The 20,431-nt window shown below is 43.0% G+C and overlaps 1 protein-coding gene across 2 annotated transcripts in view; it reads left to right on the top strand.

Annotated features, from left to right (window-relative positions):
- Positions 1-20,431, top strand: part of rbm45 (RNA binding motif protein 45) — a 109,601-nt gene that overhangs the window by 17,364 nt on the left and 71,806 nt on the right. For both annotated transcript variants that reach the window (XR_015757662.1, XM_043693528.2), the window contains exons 3-7: positions 5,163-5,289; positions 8,413-8,550; positions 9,115-9,330; positions 14,039-14,174; positions 14,289-14,385. Coding sequence is in view for 1 of the 2 variants with exons in the window: in XM_043693528.2 (XP_043549463.1) it covers positions 5,163-5,289; positions 8,413-8,550; positions 9,115-9,330; positions 14,039-14,174; positions 14,289-14,385 (714 nt within the window). In the remaining variant the exon portion in view is untranslated. The remainder of the gene's footprint in view (positions 1-5,162; positions 5,290-8,412; positions 8,551-9,114; positions 9,331-14,038; positions 14,175-14,288; positions 14,386-20,431) is intronic.

The following is a 20,431-nucleotide window of genomic DNA, read 5'->3' as shown; positions in this document are numbered from 1 at the left end:
CAGAAAAAAGGAAACTTAAGGTCGAAGAGGCAAGGATCAGACAAGGCTTCAGAGGGTTACAAGGTAACCAAGAAAGAACTGAAGAATAGACTTAAGAGAGCTAGAAGGGGGCATGAAAAAGCTTTTTCAGACAGGATTAAGGGAAACCCTAAGGCATTCTACACTTATGTGAGAAACAAGAAGATGGCCAGAGTGAGGGTAGGATCGATCAGGGATAGTGGAGGGAAATTGCGCCTGGAGTCAGAGGAGGTCGTTAATGAAGACTTTGCTTCAGTATTCACTCGAGATAGAGACCTTGACATTTGAGCATGAAACAGGCTGATATGCTCAAACAGGTTGATGTTAAGAAGGAGGAGGTGCTGAAAATTTTGAAAAACATAAGGATAGGTAAGTCCCCTGGGCTAGACAGGATATACCCAAGTTTACTACATGAGGCGAAGGAAGAGATTGCTGTGCCTTTGATGATGAACTTTGCATCCTTGCTGTCTACTACAGTAGTGCCAGATGACTGGAGGGTGACAAATGTTATTCCCTTGTTCGAGAAAGGGAATAGAGATAATCATGGGAATTACAGACCAGTCAGTCTTGTGTCAGTGGTGGGAAAATTATTGGAGAAGATTCTGAGAGGATTTATGACTACTTGGAAAATCTTGGTTTGATTAGTCAGCTTGGTTTTGTGAGGGGCTGGTCATGCCTCTCGAGCCTTATTGAATTCTTTGAGGATGTGACAAAACACATTGAAGATCGAGCAATGTCTGTGATGTACATGGATTTTAGCAAGATATTTGGTAAGGTTCCCCATGGTAGGCTCATTCAGAAAGTAAGGAGTCATGGGATACAGGGAGAATTGGTTGTCTAGATACAGAATTGGCTGGCCCATGGAAAACAGAGGGAGATAGTAGATGGAAAGTATTCAGCCTGGAGCTTGGTGACCAGTGGTGTTCTGTAGAGATCTGTTCTGGGACCTCTTTGTGAGTAGTGGAAGGGTGGGTTAGTAAGTTTGCTAATGACACAAAGGTTGGTGGAGTGGTGGATAGTGTGGAGCGCTTTTGTAGGTTGCAATGAGACATTGATAGGATGCCGAACTGGGCTGAGAAGTGGCGGGTGGAGTTCAAACTAGAAAAGTATGAAGTTATTCACTTTGGAAGGTTGAATTTGAATACAGAATACAGGGTTAAAAGCAGACTGGAGAAATCGAGGGATCTTGGGGTCCATGTCCATAGATCTCTCAAAGTTGCCACCCAAGTTGATAGGGTTGTCAAGAAGGCGTATGATGTGTTGGCTTTCATTTGCAGGGGATTGAGTTTTAAGAACCACGAAGTTATGCTACAGCTCTATAGAGCCCTAGTTAGATCACACTTGGAATATTGTGTTCAGTTCTGGTCGCCTCATTATAAGAAGGATGTAGAAGTTTAGAGGGTGCAGAGGAGATTTACCAGGATGCTGCATGGACTGGAGGGCATATCTTATGAAGAAAGATTGAGGGAGGCAGGGCTTTTCTCATCTGAGCAAAGGGTGAGAGGTGACTTGATAGAGGTGCACAAGATGATGAGAGGCATAGATAGAGTAAATAGTCAAGAGACATTTTCCCAGGCAGAAATGGTTATCACGAGGGGGCATAATTTTAAAGTGATTGGAGGACGATTTAGGGGAAATGTCAGTGGTCAGTTCTTCACACAGAGTGGTAGGTGCATGGAATGCACTGTCTGTGGTGGTAGTAGAGTTGAATACATTAGGGACATATAAGTGACAAATAGACACATGAATGATAATAAAATGAAAGGTATGTAGGTTAGGCAGAAGAGGGTCCCACTCCTGATGATGTGCTTTGCCTGAAACATCAATTTTCCTGCTCCTCGGATGCTGCCTTACCTGTTGTGCTTTTCCAGCACCACTCTAATCTTGGGTATGTAGATTAGTTTGATCTTAAAGTAGGATATCAGGTCGGCAAAGGGGGCCAAAGGGCCTGTTCTGCGCTGTACTGTTCTATGTTCTATGTAATTGCGTAATTTGTAATTAATGTTGTGCTGTATGCTGTTTTGTAAACTTGAATATTTTGGGCATGACGCATTTCACTTCTTGTGAGGGTCAATTTTTATGGGACAATAATTTGTACTTTTTATGGTTTTTGGTGGTCACTTGATTTTTCTTATCCAGTTGTTTTATATAAGTCGAATAATTTAGCTCACTTTCAATATCTGCCTAGTATTGGCTTGATTCTGCTACTGAACACTGAGTCATTAATTCATTGCAAGCATTGTTTAGACAAGGAGATTGCATTATAGTCAGAGTATATTCAAGAGAGAATTTGATAGATTTTTGGGTAATGAGATGTAGAATAATGCAGGAAGATGGAGTGAAAGTCAGAGATAACCAAGACCTTGTTGAATAGTGAAGGAGGCTCAAGGAATCTAATTATTCTTGTGCTTCTAGTGACCTTGAAAAATTTATCTTTGTCAACTGACTATTATAACATGATGTTGATGCAGATACACTTGCTGGGATTTTACTGGCCCCCTGGTGGGTGTAATCCTGTTGCTGTGTCCGTTACACAGTGGCACAAATGGCTTCGGCTTGGCTGCTCACTGACTGGAGGCGAGTGACCAATACAAATAATGAAAGAGCCAATTGATGCCCATTTACCCAGGCTACCGGAATTTACTGAGTAGGCTCCTGTGATGTGGATAAACTGCCATCTCCTTTGGAGGGGTCACCTCCAAAGTGCTTCCCAGAATTGAGAAAGTGCTTTTTGTTTCCAGAGGCCTCATAGTCAAAGTAGTGCTGTCCAACAGCGACAACACTGAGGTCAAAGTTGAATATCTTAGACTTACGAATATTGAGGCCTTCTGCTTTACCCTGACAAACTTTTCATCTTTCCTTTACCTCAAAATGGTGGGCACCTTGATGCTCATCTTGCAATGTAAACATTGACCATCCCTTTTATTAGTGCTGCCAAGCTGCTGGCCTTCTCATTGCATCTGCAGTGTGGAGAGTCAGCTGGCTTATCTTATTTGGACAGCAGCTCCTTAAATACTCATCACCAGGAAGGCTGTTGCTATGGTTCTGCTGAATACCGGACAGGTTTGGCATCTCCACATGGTCCCATGTCAGAACTTAACCCATGCTTAAGAATCTCAGCACCATTTCACCATTTAAGAATCAAAAGTGTTAGCAAGAAATAGGTAGGGTCTAAAGATATAAACCTCCAATTATAAACTTGAATATAATAAAAGGTTAAAAACATAAGAAATAGGAGCAGGAGTAGGCCATTTAGCCCTCGAGCCTGCACTGCCATTCAGTAAGATCCATCTCCAAATCAGTAAGATCGTGGCTGATCTACCCTAGGCCTCCACTCCCCCTTTATGGTGTTAATTTCTCCACACTCAACTCCCTGACATTTCAAAAATGTATTTGCCTCCTGTTTCCTTACTTTGTGATCTAGCCTTCATAACAGTGTGGATCGAGAATTCCAGATGTTCATAACCCAAATTTATTTACCTCTCAGTTTTAAATGAGTGCTCCCTAACTTGAGATTCCCCACTACAAAAACCATCTTCTCAAATATACCTTGTCAAGCCCTGTCAGAACCTTGCTTGTTTCAGTTAGATCATTCCCTTGTTCTTCTAAACACTGAATAAAAGCCCAACTGGGTTAGCCATTCCTTCATCCCAGGATTCAGCATAATAAATTGCTTTTGAGCTGCATTCAATGCCAATGTTTAAAACATTGGTACCAAAATTGTGCACAATATCCCAGTTGCAGTTTCAGTAACACCCTTTATAGTTGTAACTCGACTTCCTTCTCTTTAATTCTAGCCCCTATCAATAATGACCAAAATCCATTTCCTGCCTAAATTACTTGAGACACTTGCATGCTAACTTTTTTTGTTTCCTGGATTAAGAACTCCTAGAATGCTTCTGTTTCTCTAAATAATAGTCTGCATTTTAATAGTTAGTAACAATGCGTAAACTCACATTTTACTCCAGTAAACTTCATCTGTCAAGTTTCTCCTCAATTTGGATACATTACACTCCGTCCATTTGGTATACTTTCCTTTATTGATCAGCGAATATAAGAGTTGGGAGGTCATGTTGCAACTGTGTAGGACATTGGTTAGGCCACTTTTGGAATATTGTGTGCAATTCTGGTCTCCCTCTTATTGGAAAGATGTTATGAAACTTGAAACGGTTCAGAAAAGATTTACAAGGATGTTGCCAGGGCGAGGGCCTGACCTATAGGAAGAAGCTAAATAAGCTGGGGCATTGAAGCATCAGAAACTGAGGGGTGACCTTTATCGAGGTTTATAAAATCATGAGGGGCATGGATAGAGTAAATAGACAAGTTCTTTTCCCTGGGGGTGGGGAGTCCAGAATTAAACTGCATAGGTTGAGAGGGGAAAGATATAAAAGGGACCTAAGGGACAACTTTTTTGCGCAGAGGGTGGTGTGTGTATGGAATGAGCTGCCAGAAGAAGTGGTAGAGGCTGGTACACTTAGAACATTTAAAAGGTATCTGGATGGGTATACGAATAGGAGGGGTTTGAAGAGACCTGGGCCAAGTATTGGGAAATGGGACTAGATTAGTTTAGGGGATGCCTGGTCAGCATGGACGAGTTGGATTGAAGGGCCTGTTTCCATGCTATACATTTTCTATGACTCTATTCCCTCCTCTAATTATATTAGTATAGGCAATAAATATTTGAGACCCTAGGGCTGATCCTTCTGTTACTCGAGTAATTATATCTTTCCAACTTGAAAAAGACTCATTAATTCTCTCTGTCTTCTGTGTATTAACCAGTCTTCAATCCATGGTAATACATTACTCTCAATATTTTGATCTCCTGTCTTGGGCAATACACTTTTTAAGTGTAACTTTATTGAATGCCTTCTGGAAATCCAAATGCCTCGTTGTTATATCCTTGAACCGTAGCAAATTTTTAAAACATGATTTCTTTTCACAAAACTATGTTAACTCTGATCAGCAATAGTTTGTTTTAAAAACAGTGCTGGTTAATAATATTTGACTTTTTAGGATGTTATCCTATAGCAATCAAGCTTATTTATCTTTTATATTTTGAAGCTCTCTACGATACAAATAATGGCTGACAAGTAACTTCTATAATGAAATGTTGAATTCTAACCCAAGTTTCTGCTTCTACTTAGGAATTTGGAGATATTGAATATTGTAGTGTTATCAGGAACAAGGGCACAGGAGAGAGCAAAGGCTTTGGCTATGTGAGGTTTCTGAAACCATCTCAGGCTGCTCAGGCCATTGAAAACTGCGAAAGATGTAAGACTTGTTTGCAAAACTGTAGACGTTTGAAAATAGAACTCAGCACCAGGAGTGAGGAATGCTAGAATCATTTGGGGTATTCCTGAAGATGTTAACTGTAAAACTGAACAGAATACTTGTATTTGTCCATCAATTTGTCCATCAATTTAATTAAATATTTTTTCATTGACTATTTTTGAGCTTGAATTAAAAGTAGATGTTAAATCATTTCCAAAAGTTGACCATTGACTATACTGGTGGAGTAGTATTTAGTAGTGTGATAGCTGTGACATTTCTGCCACAGACCACAATATCTTAATGAAGACTTAGTATAAAATTCATCTGTTAAATCTGATTTGTTCTCATTGTACAGATTTTAGGTAGCTTGTGCACGCAGCGCAAAATATAAGCCTGACTGGGATCAGCTGCTCAGATTGGCATCCCCATATTTTGGGGAGAAGAGCAAAAGATTTTTTTTAATCAAGTAATCAATTAAGTTTAGTCCCAATTCAGTAAGTGTCTAATATAGAGGTAATTATAAAAATTGGTGATGAGAAAAAATGTAACTGTTAAAACTATTATAAAATCAGCAGTTGGACATTTATATTTTGAATAGCACTAATCAACATTAGATCTTTGCATTAGATTGAAATCCTATACTATTAATCCCTAGACAAAAGTTTTTTTTTGAAAGTGAATTATAAAGTTTTGGGAAGGAATTGTGCATCATAATGATGTCTGTTATTGAGAGAGATTCTAATGCAAATCCATGAATGAGTTGAGAAGGTATTTATCCATAAGTTTTGTCAAGAATCCACAGTATTTCAGTTTAGAAAAAGAGCGAATTATTGTCACCACTTGGCAACTTGTGGCAGATGTATCTCTCACACAACTATAAACATCTAAAATTAAAATTCTCCTACATTTTTAATGATTCTTAGTATCTGTTGTGGTTCTGTTCGCCGAGCTGGAAATTTTTGTTGCAAACGTTTTGTCCCCTGTCTAGGTGACATCCTCAGTGCTTGGGAGCCTCCTGTGAAGCGCTTCTGTGGTGTTTCCTCCGGCATTTATAGTGGTCTGTCTCTGCCGCTTCCGGTTGTCAGTTTCAGCTGTCTGCTGTAGTGGCCGGTATATTGGGTCCAGGTCGATGTGTTTGTTGATGGAGTTTGTGGATGAGTGCCATGCTTCTAGGAATTCCCTGGCTGTTCTTTGTTTGGCTTGCCCTATAATGGTAGTGTTGTCCCAGTCGAATTCATGTTGCTTGTCGTCTGCGTGTGTGGCTACTAAGGATAGCTGGTCGTGGCGTTTTGTGGCTATGGTCTCATTCGACGTAATGGCACTGTTCACACCTATTGACAAAACCCTAGCCAGAGAAACAATAGCTAACCTGCTGGACATACAGAACAGACAACAGGACGTTGAACCTATCAACAAAGACGGCATACTTAAACTACTGGACTTGTGCCTCACAACACACTTCACATTCAACAACCAGATATACGAACAAATCAACGGAACACCCATGGGCTCACCGATCTCTGGACTCATGGCAGAAGCATTAATGCAAAGTTTAGAACAACAGTCTTACCACAAATTCAACCCAAACTCTGGGTCAGATACGTTGATGACACCTTTGTAATCATTAAAAACACAGAAATAGAGAAAACACACGGGATCATCAACTCCACACTCACAGGAATCCGATTCACGAGAGAAGAAGAAAAGGATAACCAACTCCCATTCCTAGACGTGATTGTACAGAGAACGCCGAACAGAGAATTCACCACAAAGGTATACAGGAAAGCCACACACACAGACCAAGTCCTGAACTATGAAAGCAACCACCCCAACACACACAAACGAAGTTGCATCAAGACACTATTCAAAAGGGCCACAACACACTGCAGCACACCAGAACTGCAAAAAGAGGAAGAGGAACACCTATACAAGGTATTCGCCAAAAACGGATACCCGCGCAATTTCATCAACAGTTGCCTTAGAGAAAGACAACGGAACGAGGACATACCACAACCCAAAGGACTAGCTACACTACCATATATCAGGAGCATTTCAGAACGGACAGCCAGACTATTGCGACCACTAGGACTTATAACAGCACACAAACCAACAGCCAACCTCAGACAACAACTCACCAGAACGAAGGACCCGATACCCAGCATGAGCAAAACTAATGTAGTGTACAAAATCCCATGCAAGGACTACACAAAACACTATATAGGACAAACAGGAAGACAGCTAACGATCCGCATCCATGAACATCAACTCGCCACAAAACGCCACGACCAGCTATCCTTAGTAGCCACACACGCAAGACGACAAGCAACATGAATTTGACTGGGACAACACTACCATTATAGGGCAAGCCAAACAAAGAACAGCCAGGGAATTCCTAGAAGCATGGCACTCCTCCACAAACTCCATCAACAAACACATCGACCTGGACCCAATATACCGGCCACTACAGCAGACAGCTGAAACTGACAACTGGAAGCGGCAGGGACAGGCCACTATAAATGCCGGAGGAAACAGCACAGAAGCGCTTCACAGGAGGCTCCCAAGCACTGAGGATGTCACCTAGACAGGGGACGAAACGTTTGCAACAAACATTTCCAGCTCGGCGAACAGAACCACAACAACGAGCACCCGAGCTACAAATCTTCACCCAAATTCTTAGTATCTAATTGGTGATTGTGTAAATGTATTAGAAAATTACTTAACAAATTTCTTGTGTTCTATTCCTGTACATCCATTGCAGATGGGTACATGTCAGCTCAGCAAATATTAGAACCATGATAGGCAACCACCAAATAGTAATAATCCTTTAAAATATAGTTAGGCTATGAGACTTAGTTTCAGTGCTAAAACACATTTTCTGCAAATTATGGGTGTAGTGGTTAAGTTATTTAAACTGTAATGTTGCAGTTTAGCTACCATCTTTCTCTTGTATTGCAACAGATTTTCTTGCGTTAATTGTAAAATACTGTAGCCAAAGAAAATCAAACACATAAATAATGGCAGATAAAACCAAATGGGAAGTTGTCTCTGTTTACAGTAAATGAAAATTTAGTTTATGCCTGTCTCCTGCTTAAAATAATAATGCATTTCTACATTTTTGCGTAGCTTTTAAGGCAATACTTGCTGAACCAAGGAACAAACCTACATATTCTGAGAATGACTACATGAGTGGAACTAGACAAGATGCCTTGTCTTATGGGTCAGGATATGATCCTCCTCGCGGTCAAACTATGTTTCCTTTTGGTAGGTGTACATAGTTAAGCAGAAAATTAGATGGTAAGAAATATGAAGTAGTTAAAGTGCACCTGTTGTGGATATAGTGTATGCATAAAATTGAATTAATAAATTGTTGGCGTGACTACTTTAAAACTTGCCAAGCAATTGAAGAAGAGCTGAAATTCAGCATTGCAGAATTACTTCAAAGCAGGCTTTGGCGTTAAATAAAGCAGATGTGATTTTCTTTTTTAAAAAAAAACACCTATGCTGCTTTGGGATAAAGAAAATAATGAAGAATATGAGCTTAAATGGTGATCGTTTCTTAACGATTGTCCCTTTTTTTAAAATCATTCTCCGAGCTGATTTATCCCTGTCCAGTTAGAGCTTTAATTCTCTTCTGTGATAATCATGTTGAAAAAAGTATTTCAAAAATTTGCATAATTAAACCTATTCACTAAATTTATAGTTTTTTTTAAGGTAACCATAAGATGTAATAAGCCACATATGGTGCTTTGTTCTATTACTGGTGGGTGCCACATTATTTATTCATAAGTGTTTTGTTTTTTTATGTCTGATTATGTGCTGATGCAGGTGAATTCACTAACTTTGGAACAAGTGAAATGAGAGGTGGTGAAATGAGAGCTGAGATTAGAAGTGAAATGAGAGGTGGAGAAAATATATCCACATGTCTTTCAGTGTCTACTAGAGGACTGCTCTCACATGAACAAGTTTATAGTCTCTTTGATATTATCCCAGGACTGGAATATTGTGAAATTCAGAGAGATCCCTACATGGGTTATGGCAAAGGCAAGTACTAATCGATAAAACAAATAATTGATCACTATCCTTTAAACTAATTTCCACATTCTATTCATTCCTCCCAGTGCATGCATACATTCTTGGGATTATTTATTATACTCTGAACTGATTCCACCACCAGCCTCCCCATGCAAGTACATTCTTGGGATTATTTATTACCAGTTAAACTTATTCGCTATTTCATATAATGCATGTACATATTCTTTGGAGTTACCCCATTACATTTTGAGCTGCTTAATTGCCTGAGTCATCTACTACTGATATTGCATTCCTGTTGTGTGCAATTCTGAACTCCTTCCTATCAGAAAGATGTTGTAAAACTTGAAATGTTTCAGAAAGGATTTACAACAATGTTGCCAGGGTTGGAGGATTTGAGCTATAGGGGGAGGCTGAACAGCTGGGGTTGTTTTCCCTGGAGCTTCGGAGACTGAGGGGTAACCTTAGAGGTTAACAAAATCACGAGGGGCATGGATAGGGTAAATAGACAAAGTTTTTTCCCTGGGGTCGGGGAATTCAGAACTAGAGGGCATAGGTTTAGGGTGAGAGGGGAAAGATATAAAAGAGACCTTAAGGGGCAAGTTTTCTACAGGGGGTGGGACGTGTATGGAATGAGCTGCCAGAGGAAGTGGTGGAGGCTGGTACAATTGCAACATTTAAAGTGGCATTTGGATGGGCATATGAATAGGAAGAGTTTGGAGGGATATGGGCCGGGTGCTGGCAGGTGGGACTAGATTGGGTTGGGATATCTGGTCGGCATGGACGGGTTGGACTGAAGGGTCTGTTTCCATGTTGTACATCTCTATGACTATGACTCTCTTTTGTGGAGAGAGAACTAGTATTTATTCCATATTTTCCTGGTGACTTGAGCAAGATCATTAATTAGGATGATTTCATGTTTTAAAATCCACATGGTCTGTTCCATATTTACAAGACAGTAACAATTTGGTTTTTGCTTAAATTATATTGGATTGTAATCAACCGTTTTGAAATGTAGAAGATGTATTCTTTTGTTCATGTCAATTTAAAGTAATTATTTATATTATAGCACTTAATGATAACTTTCTAATAACTTATGCATAAACATTACAGGGATAGAGTATTTTGAGATATTTTCATGGAAAATGTTTTGATCGGAGAAAGCACACCTGCTTTTTACTAATGCCAGTATGTCATAGAGTCACAGAGTCAAAGAGATGTACAGCACGGAAACAGACCCTTTGGTCCAACTTGTTCATGCCGACCAGATATCCCAACCTAATCTAGTCTCACTTTCCAGCACCCAGCCCACATCACTCCAAACCCTTCCATTTGCCTTTTAAATCATCTTATCCAAATTCTTTAGTTTACAATCTGATGCTGATTTAGGTATTTGGACAGTTCTTATCACACCACAATAAAATTTTAGTTCAATTGGTTTTTGTTTGTTTCAAAAAAAATAGTCAGAACCTTTGTGTGCCATGCTCATGACCATTAGCATTGTTCTTTCTGTGCATTTGTTGAGTTGACAAATGTGTATTTAAGGAATTTGGCAATTGATGAGGCTCTGAATGTATGTTTTTTTTATTACCCTAATAGTTGCCTCAGGCACAAAAATAATATGTTCCCATACTGGAACTCTGATCTGCCATAAATAAGAGTGCACAACATTTTGGTCTGAATCTGACAAAGGATTAAATAAGTGTCATCAGGATTTGGTTATGAAATCATGCAACACCATCTACACATCCCCTCATTTGAATTCAAGAAAAAAGTTTGAAAACTGAAGAAACCAGTGAACTTCAGAGCAATTCTTATTGAAATATGGAAGTTTCACTGTAAAGCTCCAACTTTAAATATGCGTCAGTTCAAATATCATTTGTAGTAACCCAAAAGCAATTAAGCCAATGTATGATATAAAACAAATACTGGTAAAACATTTCACTTTGACATATTTATATCTGCATTCTGAAAGCTCATGCTAGTAAGAATGTTGTTGTTTGCTGTTCATTATTTCAGCACTCCGAAAACTTGTAATTTCAAATAAACCCATTGGATTAAACCTGGTATCATGTGACTCCTGACCTTGTCCACCCCAGTCCAACACTGGCATCACCACATCATAATTTTGTTAGATGATATACAGTGCATAACTTCTGTTGTCTCATCTCATTTGTAAGCATAGAGTTGAAGGCCTCTCTTACCAATAGATGACAGTGTACATATTTTGACTGCTTATACCAAAACGTGAAAGATATCAGTGTAACAAGATGTATTTTGAAATATCAGGGTTTCTATTTGTATTTAAAACTAGGATTTACCATTGGATTAGGTAAAAACAATAACTGCAGTTGCTGGAAAACAGATTCTGGATCAGTGGTGCTAGAAGAGCACAGCAATTCAGGCAGCATCCAACGAGCAGCGAAATCGGCGTTTCGGGCAAAAGCCCTCCATCAGGAATAAAGGCAGAGAGCCCGAAGCGTGGAGAGATAAGCTAGGGGAGGGTGGGGGTGGGGAGAGAGTAGCAGAGAGTACATAGTGGGGGAGGAGATGAAGGTGATAGGTCAGGGAGGAGAGAGTGGAGTGGATAGGTGGAAAAGAAGCTAGGCAGGTCGGAGAGGTCAAGGGGACAATGCTGAGCTGGAAGTTTGAAACTAGGATGAGGTGGGTGAAGGGGAAATGAGGAAGCTGTTGAAGTCCACATTGATGCCCTGGGGTTGAAGTGTTCTGAGGCGGAAGATGAGGCGTTCTTCCTTCAGGCGTCTGGTGGTGAGGGAGCGGCGGTGAAGGAGGCCCAGGACCTCCATGTCCTCGGCAGAGTGGGAGGGGGAGTTGAAATGTTGGGCCATGGGGCGGTTTGGTTGATTGGCGCGGGCGTCTCGGAGATGTTCCCTAAAGCGCTCTGCTAGGAGGCGCCCAGTCTCCCCAATGTAGAGGAGACCGCATCGGGAGCACCGGATACAATAAATGATATTAGTGGATGTGCAGGTAAAACTTTGGATGTGGAAGGCTCCTTTAGGGCCTTGGATAGAGGTGAGGGAGGAGGTGTGGGCGCAGGTTTTACAGTTCCTGCGGTGGCAGGGGAAAGTGCCAGGATGGGAGGGTGGGTCGTAGGGGGGCGTGGACCTGACCAGGTAGTCACGGAGGGAACGGTCTTTGCGGAAAGCGGAAAGGGGTGGGGAGGGAAATATATCCCTGGTGGTGGGGTCTTTTTGGAGGTGGCAGAAATGTCGGCGGATGATTTGGTTTATGCGAAGGTTGGTAGGGTGGAAGGTGAGCACCAGGGGCGTTCTGTCCTTGTTACGGTTGGAGGGGTGGGGTCTGAGGGCGGAGGTGCGGGATGTGGACGAGATGCGTTGGAGGGCATCTTTAACCACGTGGGAAGGGAAATTGCGGTCTCTAAAGAAGGAGGCCATCTGGTGCGTTCTGGTCCTCCTGGGAGCAGATACGGCGGAGGAATTGGGAATACGGGATGGCATTTTTGCAAGAGATAGGGTGGGAAGAGGTGAAATCTAGGTAGCTGTGGGAGTCGGTGGGTTTGTAAAAAAATGTCAGTGTCAAGTCGGTCGTCACTAATGGAGATGGAGAGGCCCAGGAAGGGGAGGGATGTGTCAGAGATGGTCCAGGTAAATTTAAGGTCAGGGTGGAATGTGTTGGTGAAGTTGATGAATTGCTCAACCTCCTTGCGGGAGCACGAGGTGGCGCCAATGCAGTCATCAATGTAGCTGAGGAAGAGGTGGGGAGTGGTGCCGGTGTAATTACGGAAGATCAACTGTTCTACGTAGCCAACAAAGAGACAGGCATAGCTGGGGCCCATACGTGTGCCCATGGCTACCCCTTTGGTCTGGTGGAAGTGGGAGGATTCAAAGGAGAAATTGTTAAGGGTGAGGACCAGTTCGGCCAAACGAATGAGAGTGTCGGTGGAAGGGTACTGATGGGGACGTCTGGAGAGGAACAAACTGAGGGCTTGGAGGCCCTGGTCATGGCGGATGGATGTGTAGAGGGATTGGATATCCATGGTGAAGATGAGGCGTTGGGGTCCGGGGAAACGGAAGTTCTTGGAGGAGGTGGAGGGCGTGGGTGGTGTCCCGAACGTATGTGGGGAGTTTCTGGACTGGGGGGATAGGACAGTGTCGAGGTAGGTAGAGATGAGTTCAGTGGGGCAGGAGCATGCTGAGACAATGGGTCGGCCAGGGTGGTCAGGCTTGTGGATCTTGGGAAGGAGGTAGAACCGGGCAGTCCGGGGTTCCCGGACTATGAGGTTGGAAGCTGTGGGTGGGAGATCTCCTGAGGTGGTGAGGTTCTGTATGGTCTGGGAGATGATAGTTTGGTGATGGGGGGTGGGGTCATGGTCGAGGGGGCAGTAGGAAGAGGTGTCCTCGAGTTGGCGTTTGGCTTCAGCGGTGTAGAGGTCAGTGCGCCAGACTACCACTGCGCCCCCTTTATCCGCTGGCTTAATGGTGAGGTTGGGATTGGCAATTCTGCATTAATTTCCTTGATAGTAAAATCCTGATAATATGTTACTCTAATATCTTGCGTAATCTTTGAAAATTACAGAATAATGCATTTGTTGTTTAAATGCATCATCTCCATAAGTTTTTTTTTGTGCAGAAAATGAAATTGAACTATTGCATATATAAGAGAACTGCTATATGCTAAATGTGGGATAAGCTTTACTTGGGAAGTACTGAGTACTGATGTTTACAGAATTTTGTTTTAGGATATGCTATTGTTCGGTACAGCAATGTGGCATCAGCAGTATACGCAAAAGAAAAGCTTCATGGATTTGAGTATCCACCTGGTAATAGGCTGGGAGTCAGTTACATTGAAGGTGACTCTGGTGATAGACGATCAAAGTGAGTATGTTTCAGAATAATGTTGAAAGCTGACCTCTACGTTTTTGTTTTTCATCATCAACTATTGCTTATTTAAATAATTGTTCCAATCATTGTTTCCTTATTCTGTTTTAGCCCAGTTGGAATGATGGCTTTACAACTTGTGGCGGCTCAGATGATGACACTGGCCTGTAATAGTCCTGTTGGCCAACAGATGATGCCAACATCACCTGTGAGTACAAACCATGAGATTTCCTTTGTTTTTAAATGTAGTTTATTTTTGGATTGGAAGATACTTCTTTTTTTTTTAAAAAAATCACTGTTCAGTATTTAGTTTGGAAAATTGCAGGTCAAATTCCCTGTAGTCGATGTTCTGTGTAATACTATACCTGCAAAAAAAATTATTGAAATCTATTAATTCCTATTAATCTTGCACAAGATTTTATTGGAGAGGAGGAGTTTAATGTTGGATATTTGAGCTTCTATAAAAGTATGATCTATTCTCTGTATTTGAAGACTTTGTTTTATTTTGTAACTACACTTTGCGATGTTTTTCTGTTCATGCCATATTATGTAATGTTAGGCTCTATGGACTTGTGGCTAATTGAGAATTCATAAATGACAAATGGCATTCTATTGATAAAACAAAAATGTGTAAAAGGTTCTATTACAAGAAAGATGATCTGTGTAATTGTTTGTTAACGCAAAGCCAGAGTGACAAGTGATGAATCAATATTTAGATTGCAGGCTGGTTGTTGCTAAGGAAATCTACATAGAAGTATATGTTACTTGTATTGTTTCAGTTTCCGCAAGATTTTTTGTGCTAAAATTGCATGTAGTTAAAATCGCATCACCCTGATTCTACAATGAATAGTCAGTCATTTCGATTTCAACTTGTACATATAACCTCTGTCGTGAAATAATGTATAATGCAGCAGATTTTATTGGTGCCATACATTTTGTTACATTGAAATTAGTTATTTTAAAAACCTTTTTGTTCTGCAACAAGCACATGATAGATTTGCATTCTTAAGTTCACTGCAATCCTCATTGCTTACAGGAGGCACATTTAGACAGACAGCATTTGGTAGATGTAATAGCCAGAATAACATTTTGACAGATGAAACCACAGATGAGCTCCATTTTTCCTACCTTTGAGAAAACTTTAAAGTATGTCAAGTGGCTTGCCAGTTAAAAAAACCATGATTATTGCTCACCTAAACCTTAGGATGCAATGAGACAGGATGCCAGGGGTCGTTATTGCTTTACTTGAACTATGTTAATAATTCAGATTTAGGTGTGCAGGGCGTAGTTTCAAAATTTGTAGATGATGCAGAATGGGGAAATAATGATTAACTGTGAAAATATTGTGGAAATGGTAATGATTGACTTCAGGAGGGCACATACTTGATTTTGGCAATTGAAATTTAATGTGGAGAAGCTTAAAGGAATAAATTTGTTTGAAAGGAGAAAATCTAACCCCTTAAATATAATGTAGGAAAATGTGACTTTGCTCACTTTTTGGCAGGAATAATGTAAAGCATATTACTTAATTGGGCAATTAAATACTGAATGCTGTTATGCGGAGGGATCCAGGTGTTTCTAGTGTTCTAATTACAATAAGTTAATATGCAACTCCAAGTAATTAAGAAGACTAATTGAATTGAACATAACACTAACAACATGATGCATCACCTCTGAGACATTAATGAGTCCAGATGTCAAATGCTGTGTGTAGTTTTGGTCTCCTTCTTTAAGGAAGGATGTAAATGTGCTGCATGTGGTTCAGAGGTGTGTTACAGGATTGTTACCTAGAATGAGAAGGTTGGTTTGTGAGGAAAGGTTGAACAGACTGGACTTGTTTTCATTGGAATTAGAGTGAAGGGTGACTTGATTGAAGTATATTGGATCTGGAACGGTCTTGACAAGGTGAATGTAAAATGGACAAGTCTGAAGACCTCCTTATGGGTCTGCTCCTGGGCCTGGCCAAACTAGCCATAAACAGGTCCAGGCTGCGGGCCGTAGAGGGGGTCGTTAGGGCCGACTGCCTGCCCCTCTTCCACGGTTACGTTAGAGCCCGGATGTCCATGGAGAAGGAGTACGGGGTGTCCACCAACACCCTGGAGTTGTTCAGGGAGAGGTGGGCGCCGCAGAGAGTGGAGTGCATTATTTTCCCCTCCAACTCTATTTTGATTTAATCCCTGCCCTCCCCTTCACTGATCACGTAGCATTGCCCTTTGATGTGAAGGGCACTGCTTGTCACTGGCCACTCGGGTGTTTCCTCTCTTCCTGGTGGTGGAAACTGAATAAAGAATTTGTGCACCTTGTGTCTTTCACTGTGTCTCACACCTGCACACACACAACATGGGTGTTGGAGAAAAAAAAAGAAAAAGAAAACAGGGGTGTCATGGGTTCTGCTCACTCTGAGAGTTGGCTCTGAGGAAGGTGGACCAGAATAAAAAAACATAAAAAAATACAGGAGATCCACATAAACATTGCCCTTATTGGACTCTCACTGGCCATATAGTGTTTTCCTGGTGGTGGAAATATTGAATATTCAAGTCTTTTGCACATGGTGTCTTTTTTTTAACTGAGTCACTGCATATACACACACACAACAGGGTGATGTGGGAAATAGAGAAAAAAAATAAACAGGAGTGTTTGACTGCAAACAAAAAAAAATGTAAAATGGATGTTTTCTCTTATGGGTGAATCCAGATTAAGAGGCATTGTTTTAAAAACTTGCAGAGCAGAAATTAATATTTTTCCTGAGGGTTGCGAAACTTTGAAATCTTCTGCCTCAGAAGACAGTGGGAATATGGTCACTGAATAGTTTTAAGCCAGAGGCAAATTTAGTCCCTTGCCTAATATGAATCTTTTGTAAGAGGGAAGATGGGAATATAAAATTCAAAACACTAACCATTTAGCCATGGTTGTCTTAAATCACAGAGCAGGTTTCAGGATCTACCGTGGCTTACTTCTGCTCCTAATTTGTATGTTCATAGAGGCATTGTGCTCAAAAAAGACATTTTAGCATTAAAGAAAACTGTTAACACAAGTACATATTATTGAAAGTGGCTGAGCAGATTGCAGAATTCTTCAAAAAGGCACATAGGATATTGGGCTTTATAAAGACTAATGGAGTATAAAAGCAACTTATGGTAAGCCTTTATAAGATGTCTGAATCTCAACTGGAGTATTGTCTATGCTTCTGAACTTTGTATTAGAAGTGATGTAACGGCTTTATGGTGTGTGCAGGAAAAATTAACAAGAATGGTACCATAGATGAGAAACTTGTGTGGATAGGTTGGAGCACTTAGGGAGTCCTAGAAGGTTGAAAGGGGAATTAAATAGGGGTCTTAAAAGTCATGAGGGTCTACACAGAACTGGTAGTGAGAAACCTCTGTTGGGCATGAGTTTAGAACCAGGGGCACATTTTTATTGACTGGCAAAAGGCAGTCAGCAGTATGAGGGAAAGGTTTACCGTGGCACAAGTGGTTAAGATCCGGAAAGCATGAATGGCTTCCTCCTGGTATTGATGAACAAAGTGAATGAGCAGAATTTTCTCAAAGTTGGAGTTATCACATGGCAATAAATCTGTAAGCAACACACAGTTGATGATTCTGTCCCTTAAGATTTTGGGTGATGGTTCATGAGGAATTTGGAACTGCCCTTCCCCTAAAACTGTCAGCCCAATCAGAGGGCCAGCATTAAATAAGGTACATTAAATGTGTTATATAAATGTAAGCCATTCGGCTCATTACATCTGTTCCACCCATTCAGTGAGATCATGGCTAGTCTGATGCTTGTTTCGCTTCCCTGCTTTTATTTATTTTTTTTTATTTTTTTTAGTGCTGTGTGATCAAAACAGTGAAGGGGAGGGGAGGGACTAAATCAAAATAGAGTTGGAGGGAGAAATGATGCACTCCACTCCCTGCGGCGCCCACCTCTCCCTGGACAACTCCAGGGTGTTGGTCGACACCGCGTGCTCCTTCTCCAAGGACACCCGGGCTCTAACGTAACCACGGAAGAGGGGCAGGCAGTCGGCCCTAACGACCCCCTCCACGGCCCGCTGCCTGGACCTGTTGATGGCCAGTTTGGCCAGTCCCAGGAGCAGACCCACGAGGAGGTCTTCAGACCTGCCCTCCTTCCTCCGTACCAGGTGCCCAAAGATCAGGAGCGTGGGACTGAAGTGCAGCCAGAAACAGAGGAGAAGGTTTTTAAGGAAATCAAAAAGGGAGTGCAAACGCCCACACCCAATATATACGTGGTCCACGGACTCCACAGCGCCACAGAACAAGCAGTTGGGCTGGGAGTCCGTGAACCACCGCAGTCTGCGGTTGCAGGGGACTGCTGCGTGCAGTACCCTCCACCCCAGATCCCCGAGAGAAAGGGGGAGGACTCCCGCGTAGAGAGCCCTCCACTGGGGATCCCCACCGCCCGGTGGCAAATGGGCACGCCAAGGCGTGTCCGGACGGTGGATGAGGGAGAAGAGGTGGACGGTGTGCAGCAGCAGTCTATACAGGGCCCTCCTTTTCACATCCCTAAATGAAACAAAATTAAAATTCCGGAGGCGGCTCAGGTTGTGGGGCACAGGCTCCCGCGGGAAGTACGGGACCTTGGGGCCAATGTGAAATTCCGGCCGGGCTGGGGTGAGTGCGGACGGGATCCCACCGCACACCTGAGCGTCCTCCAACTGGTGCACTACGTCGGGTCCGAGCACCGCCGTTTTAAGGCGTCGGATGGCGGTGGCCACGTACCGGACGTCTACCGCTGCCCTGCCTGCTATGTCCTGCGGCAGCGTCCAGCCCAGGCCCCCGGCACCCAGCACGTCCCCGACCCTGGTCACCCTCGCCGCCGCGGCCCTCCCCTCCGACAGCCACTCGAACCCGTGAGTACGGAGGTGCGGATTCCTGAGCAACGGCTCGCTGACGACAGCCGCTACTCCAGCCGGAGGGTAGGCGCGACGCGATTCGACCATGTTCCAGACAGTGATCAGGTCCTGGTAAAAGACAGGCAGCGTCTTGAGGGCGACCTCCAAACCGTCACGGTCGACGAACAGGAGCTGCGTGTCGTAGTTGAGGTTACGCACCGCTTGCCTGCTTTTATTTATTTATTTATTTATTTAAATCAAAAAGGGAGTGCAAACGCCCACACCCAATATACACGTGGTCCACGGACTCCACAGCACCACAGAACAAGCAGTTGGGCTGGGAGTCCGTGAACCACCGCAACCTGCGGTTGCAGGGGACTGCTGCGTGCAGTACCCTCCACCCCAGATCCCCGAGAGAAAGGGGGAGGACTCCCGCATAGAGAGCCCTCCACTGGGGATCCCCACCGCCCGGTGGCAAACTTCTGTTTTTTTTTAAATTTAACCCCCACACTACCACCTAAGTGCAGTAGTGCTTATTTTTTTTTCCCCAGCACCCATGCTGTGTGTGTGCAGGTGTGAGACACAGTGAAAGATACAAAGTGCACCAATCTTTATTCAATTTCCACCACCAGGAAGATAGGAAAACACCCGGGTGGCCAGTGACAAACACTGCCCTTCACATCAAAGGGCAGTGCTGTGTGATCAAAACAGTGAAGGGGAGGGTAGGGACTAAATCAAAATAGAGTTGGAGGGAGAAATGATGCACTCCACTCCCTGCGGCGCCCACCTCTCCCTGAACAACTCCAGGGTGTTGGTCGACACCCCGTGCTCCTTCTCCAAGGACACCTGGGCTCTAACGTAACCGCGGAAGAGGGGCAGGCAGTCGGCCCTAACGACCCCCTCCACGGCCCGCTGCCTGGACCTGTTGATGGCCAGTTTGGCCAGGCCCAGGAGCAGACCCACGAGGAGGTCTTCAGACCTGCCCTCCTTCCTCCGTACCGGGTGCCCAAAGATCAGGAGCGTGGGACTGAAGTGCAGCCAAAAACAGAGGAGAAGGTTTTTAAGGAAATCAAAAAGGGAGTGCAAACGCCCACACCCAATATACACGTGGTCCACGGACTCCACAGCACCACAGAACAAGCAGTTGGGCTGGGAGTCCGTGAACCACCGCAACCTGCGGTTGCAGGGGACTGCTGCGTGCAGTACCCTCCACCCCAGATCCCCGAGAGAAAGGGGGAGGACTCCCGCGTAGAGAGCCCTCCACTGGGGATCCCCACCGCCCGGTGGCAAATGGGCACGCCAAGGCGTGTCCGGACGGTGGATGAGGGAGAAGAGGTGGACGGTGTGCAGCAGCAGTCTATACAGGGCCCTCCTTTTTATATCTTTGAAGGAGACAAAATTAAAG

Source organism: Chiloscyllium plagiosum, unplaced genomic scaffold (assembly GCF_037043375.1).
Source record: "Chiloscyllium plagiosum isolate Xiang-an unplaced genomic scaffold, Cpla_swu_hap1 HiC_scaffold_7, whole genome shotgun sequence".
Taxonomy (NCBI): domain Eukaryota; kingdom Metazoa; phylum Chordata; class Chondrichthyes; order Orectolobiformes; family Hemiscylliidae; genus Chiloscyllium; species Chiloscyllium plagiosum.
This window is presented reverse-complemented; position numbering and strand designations above follow the sequence as displayed.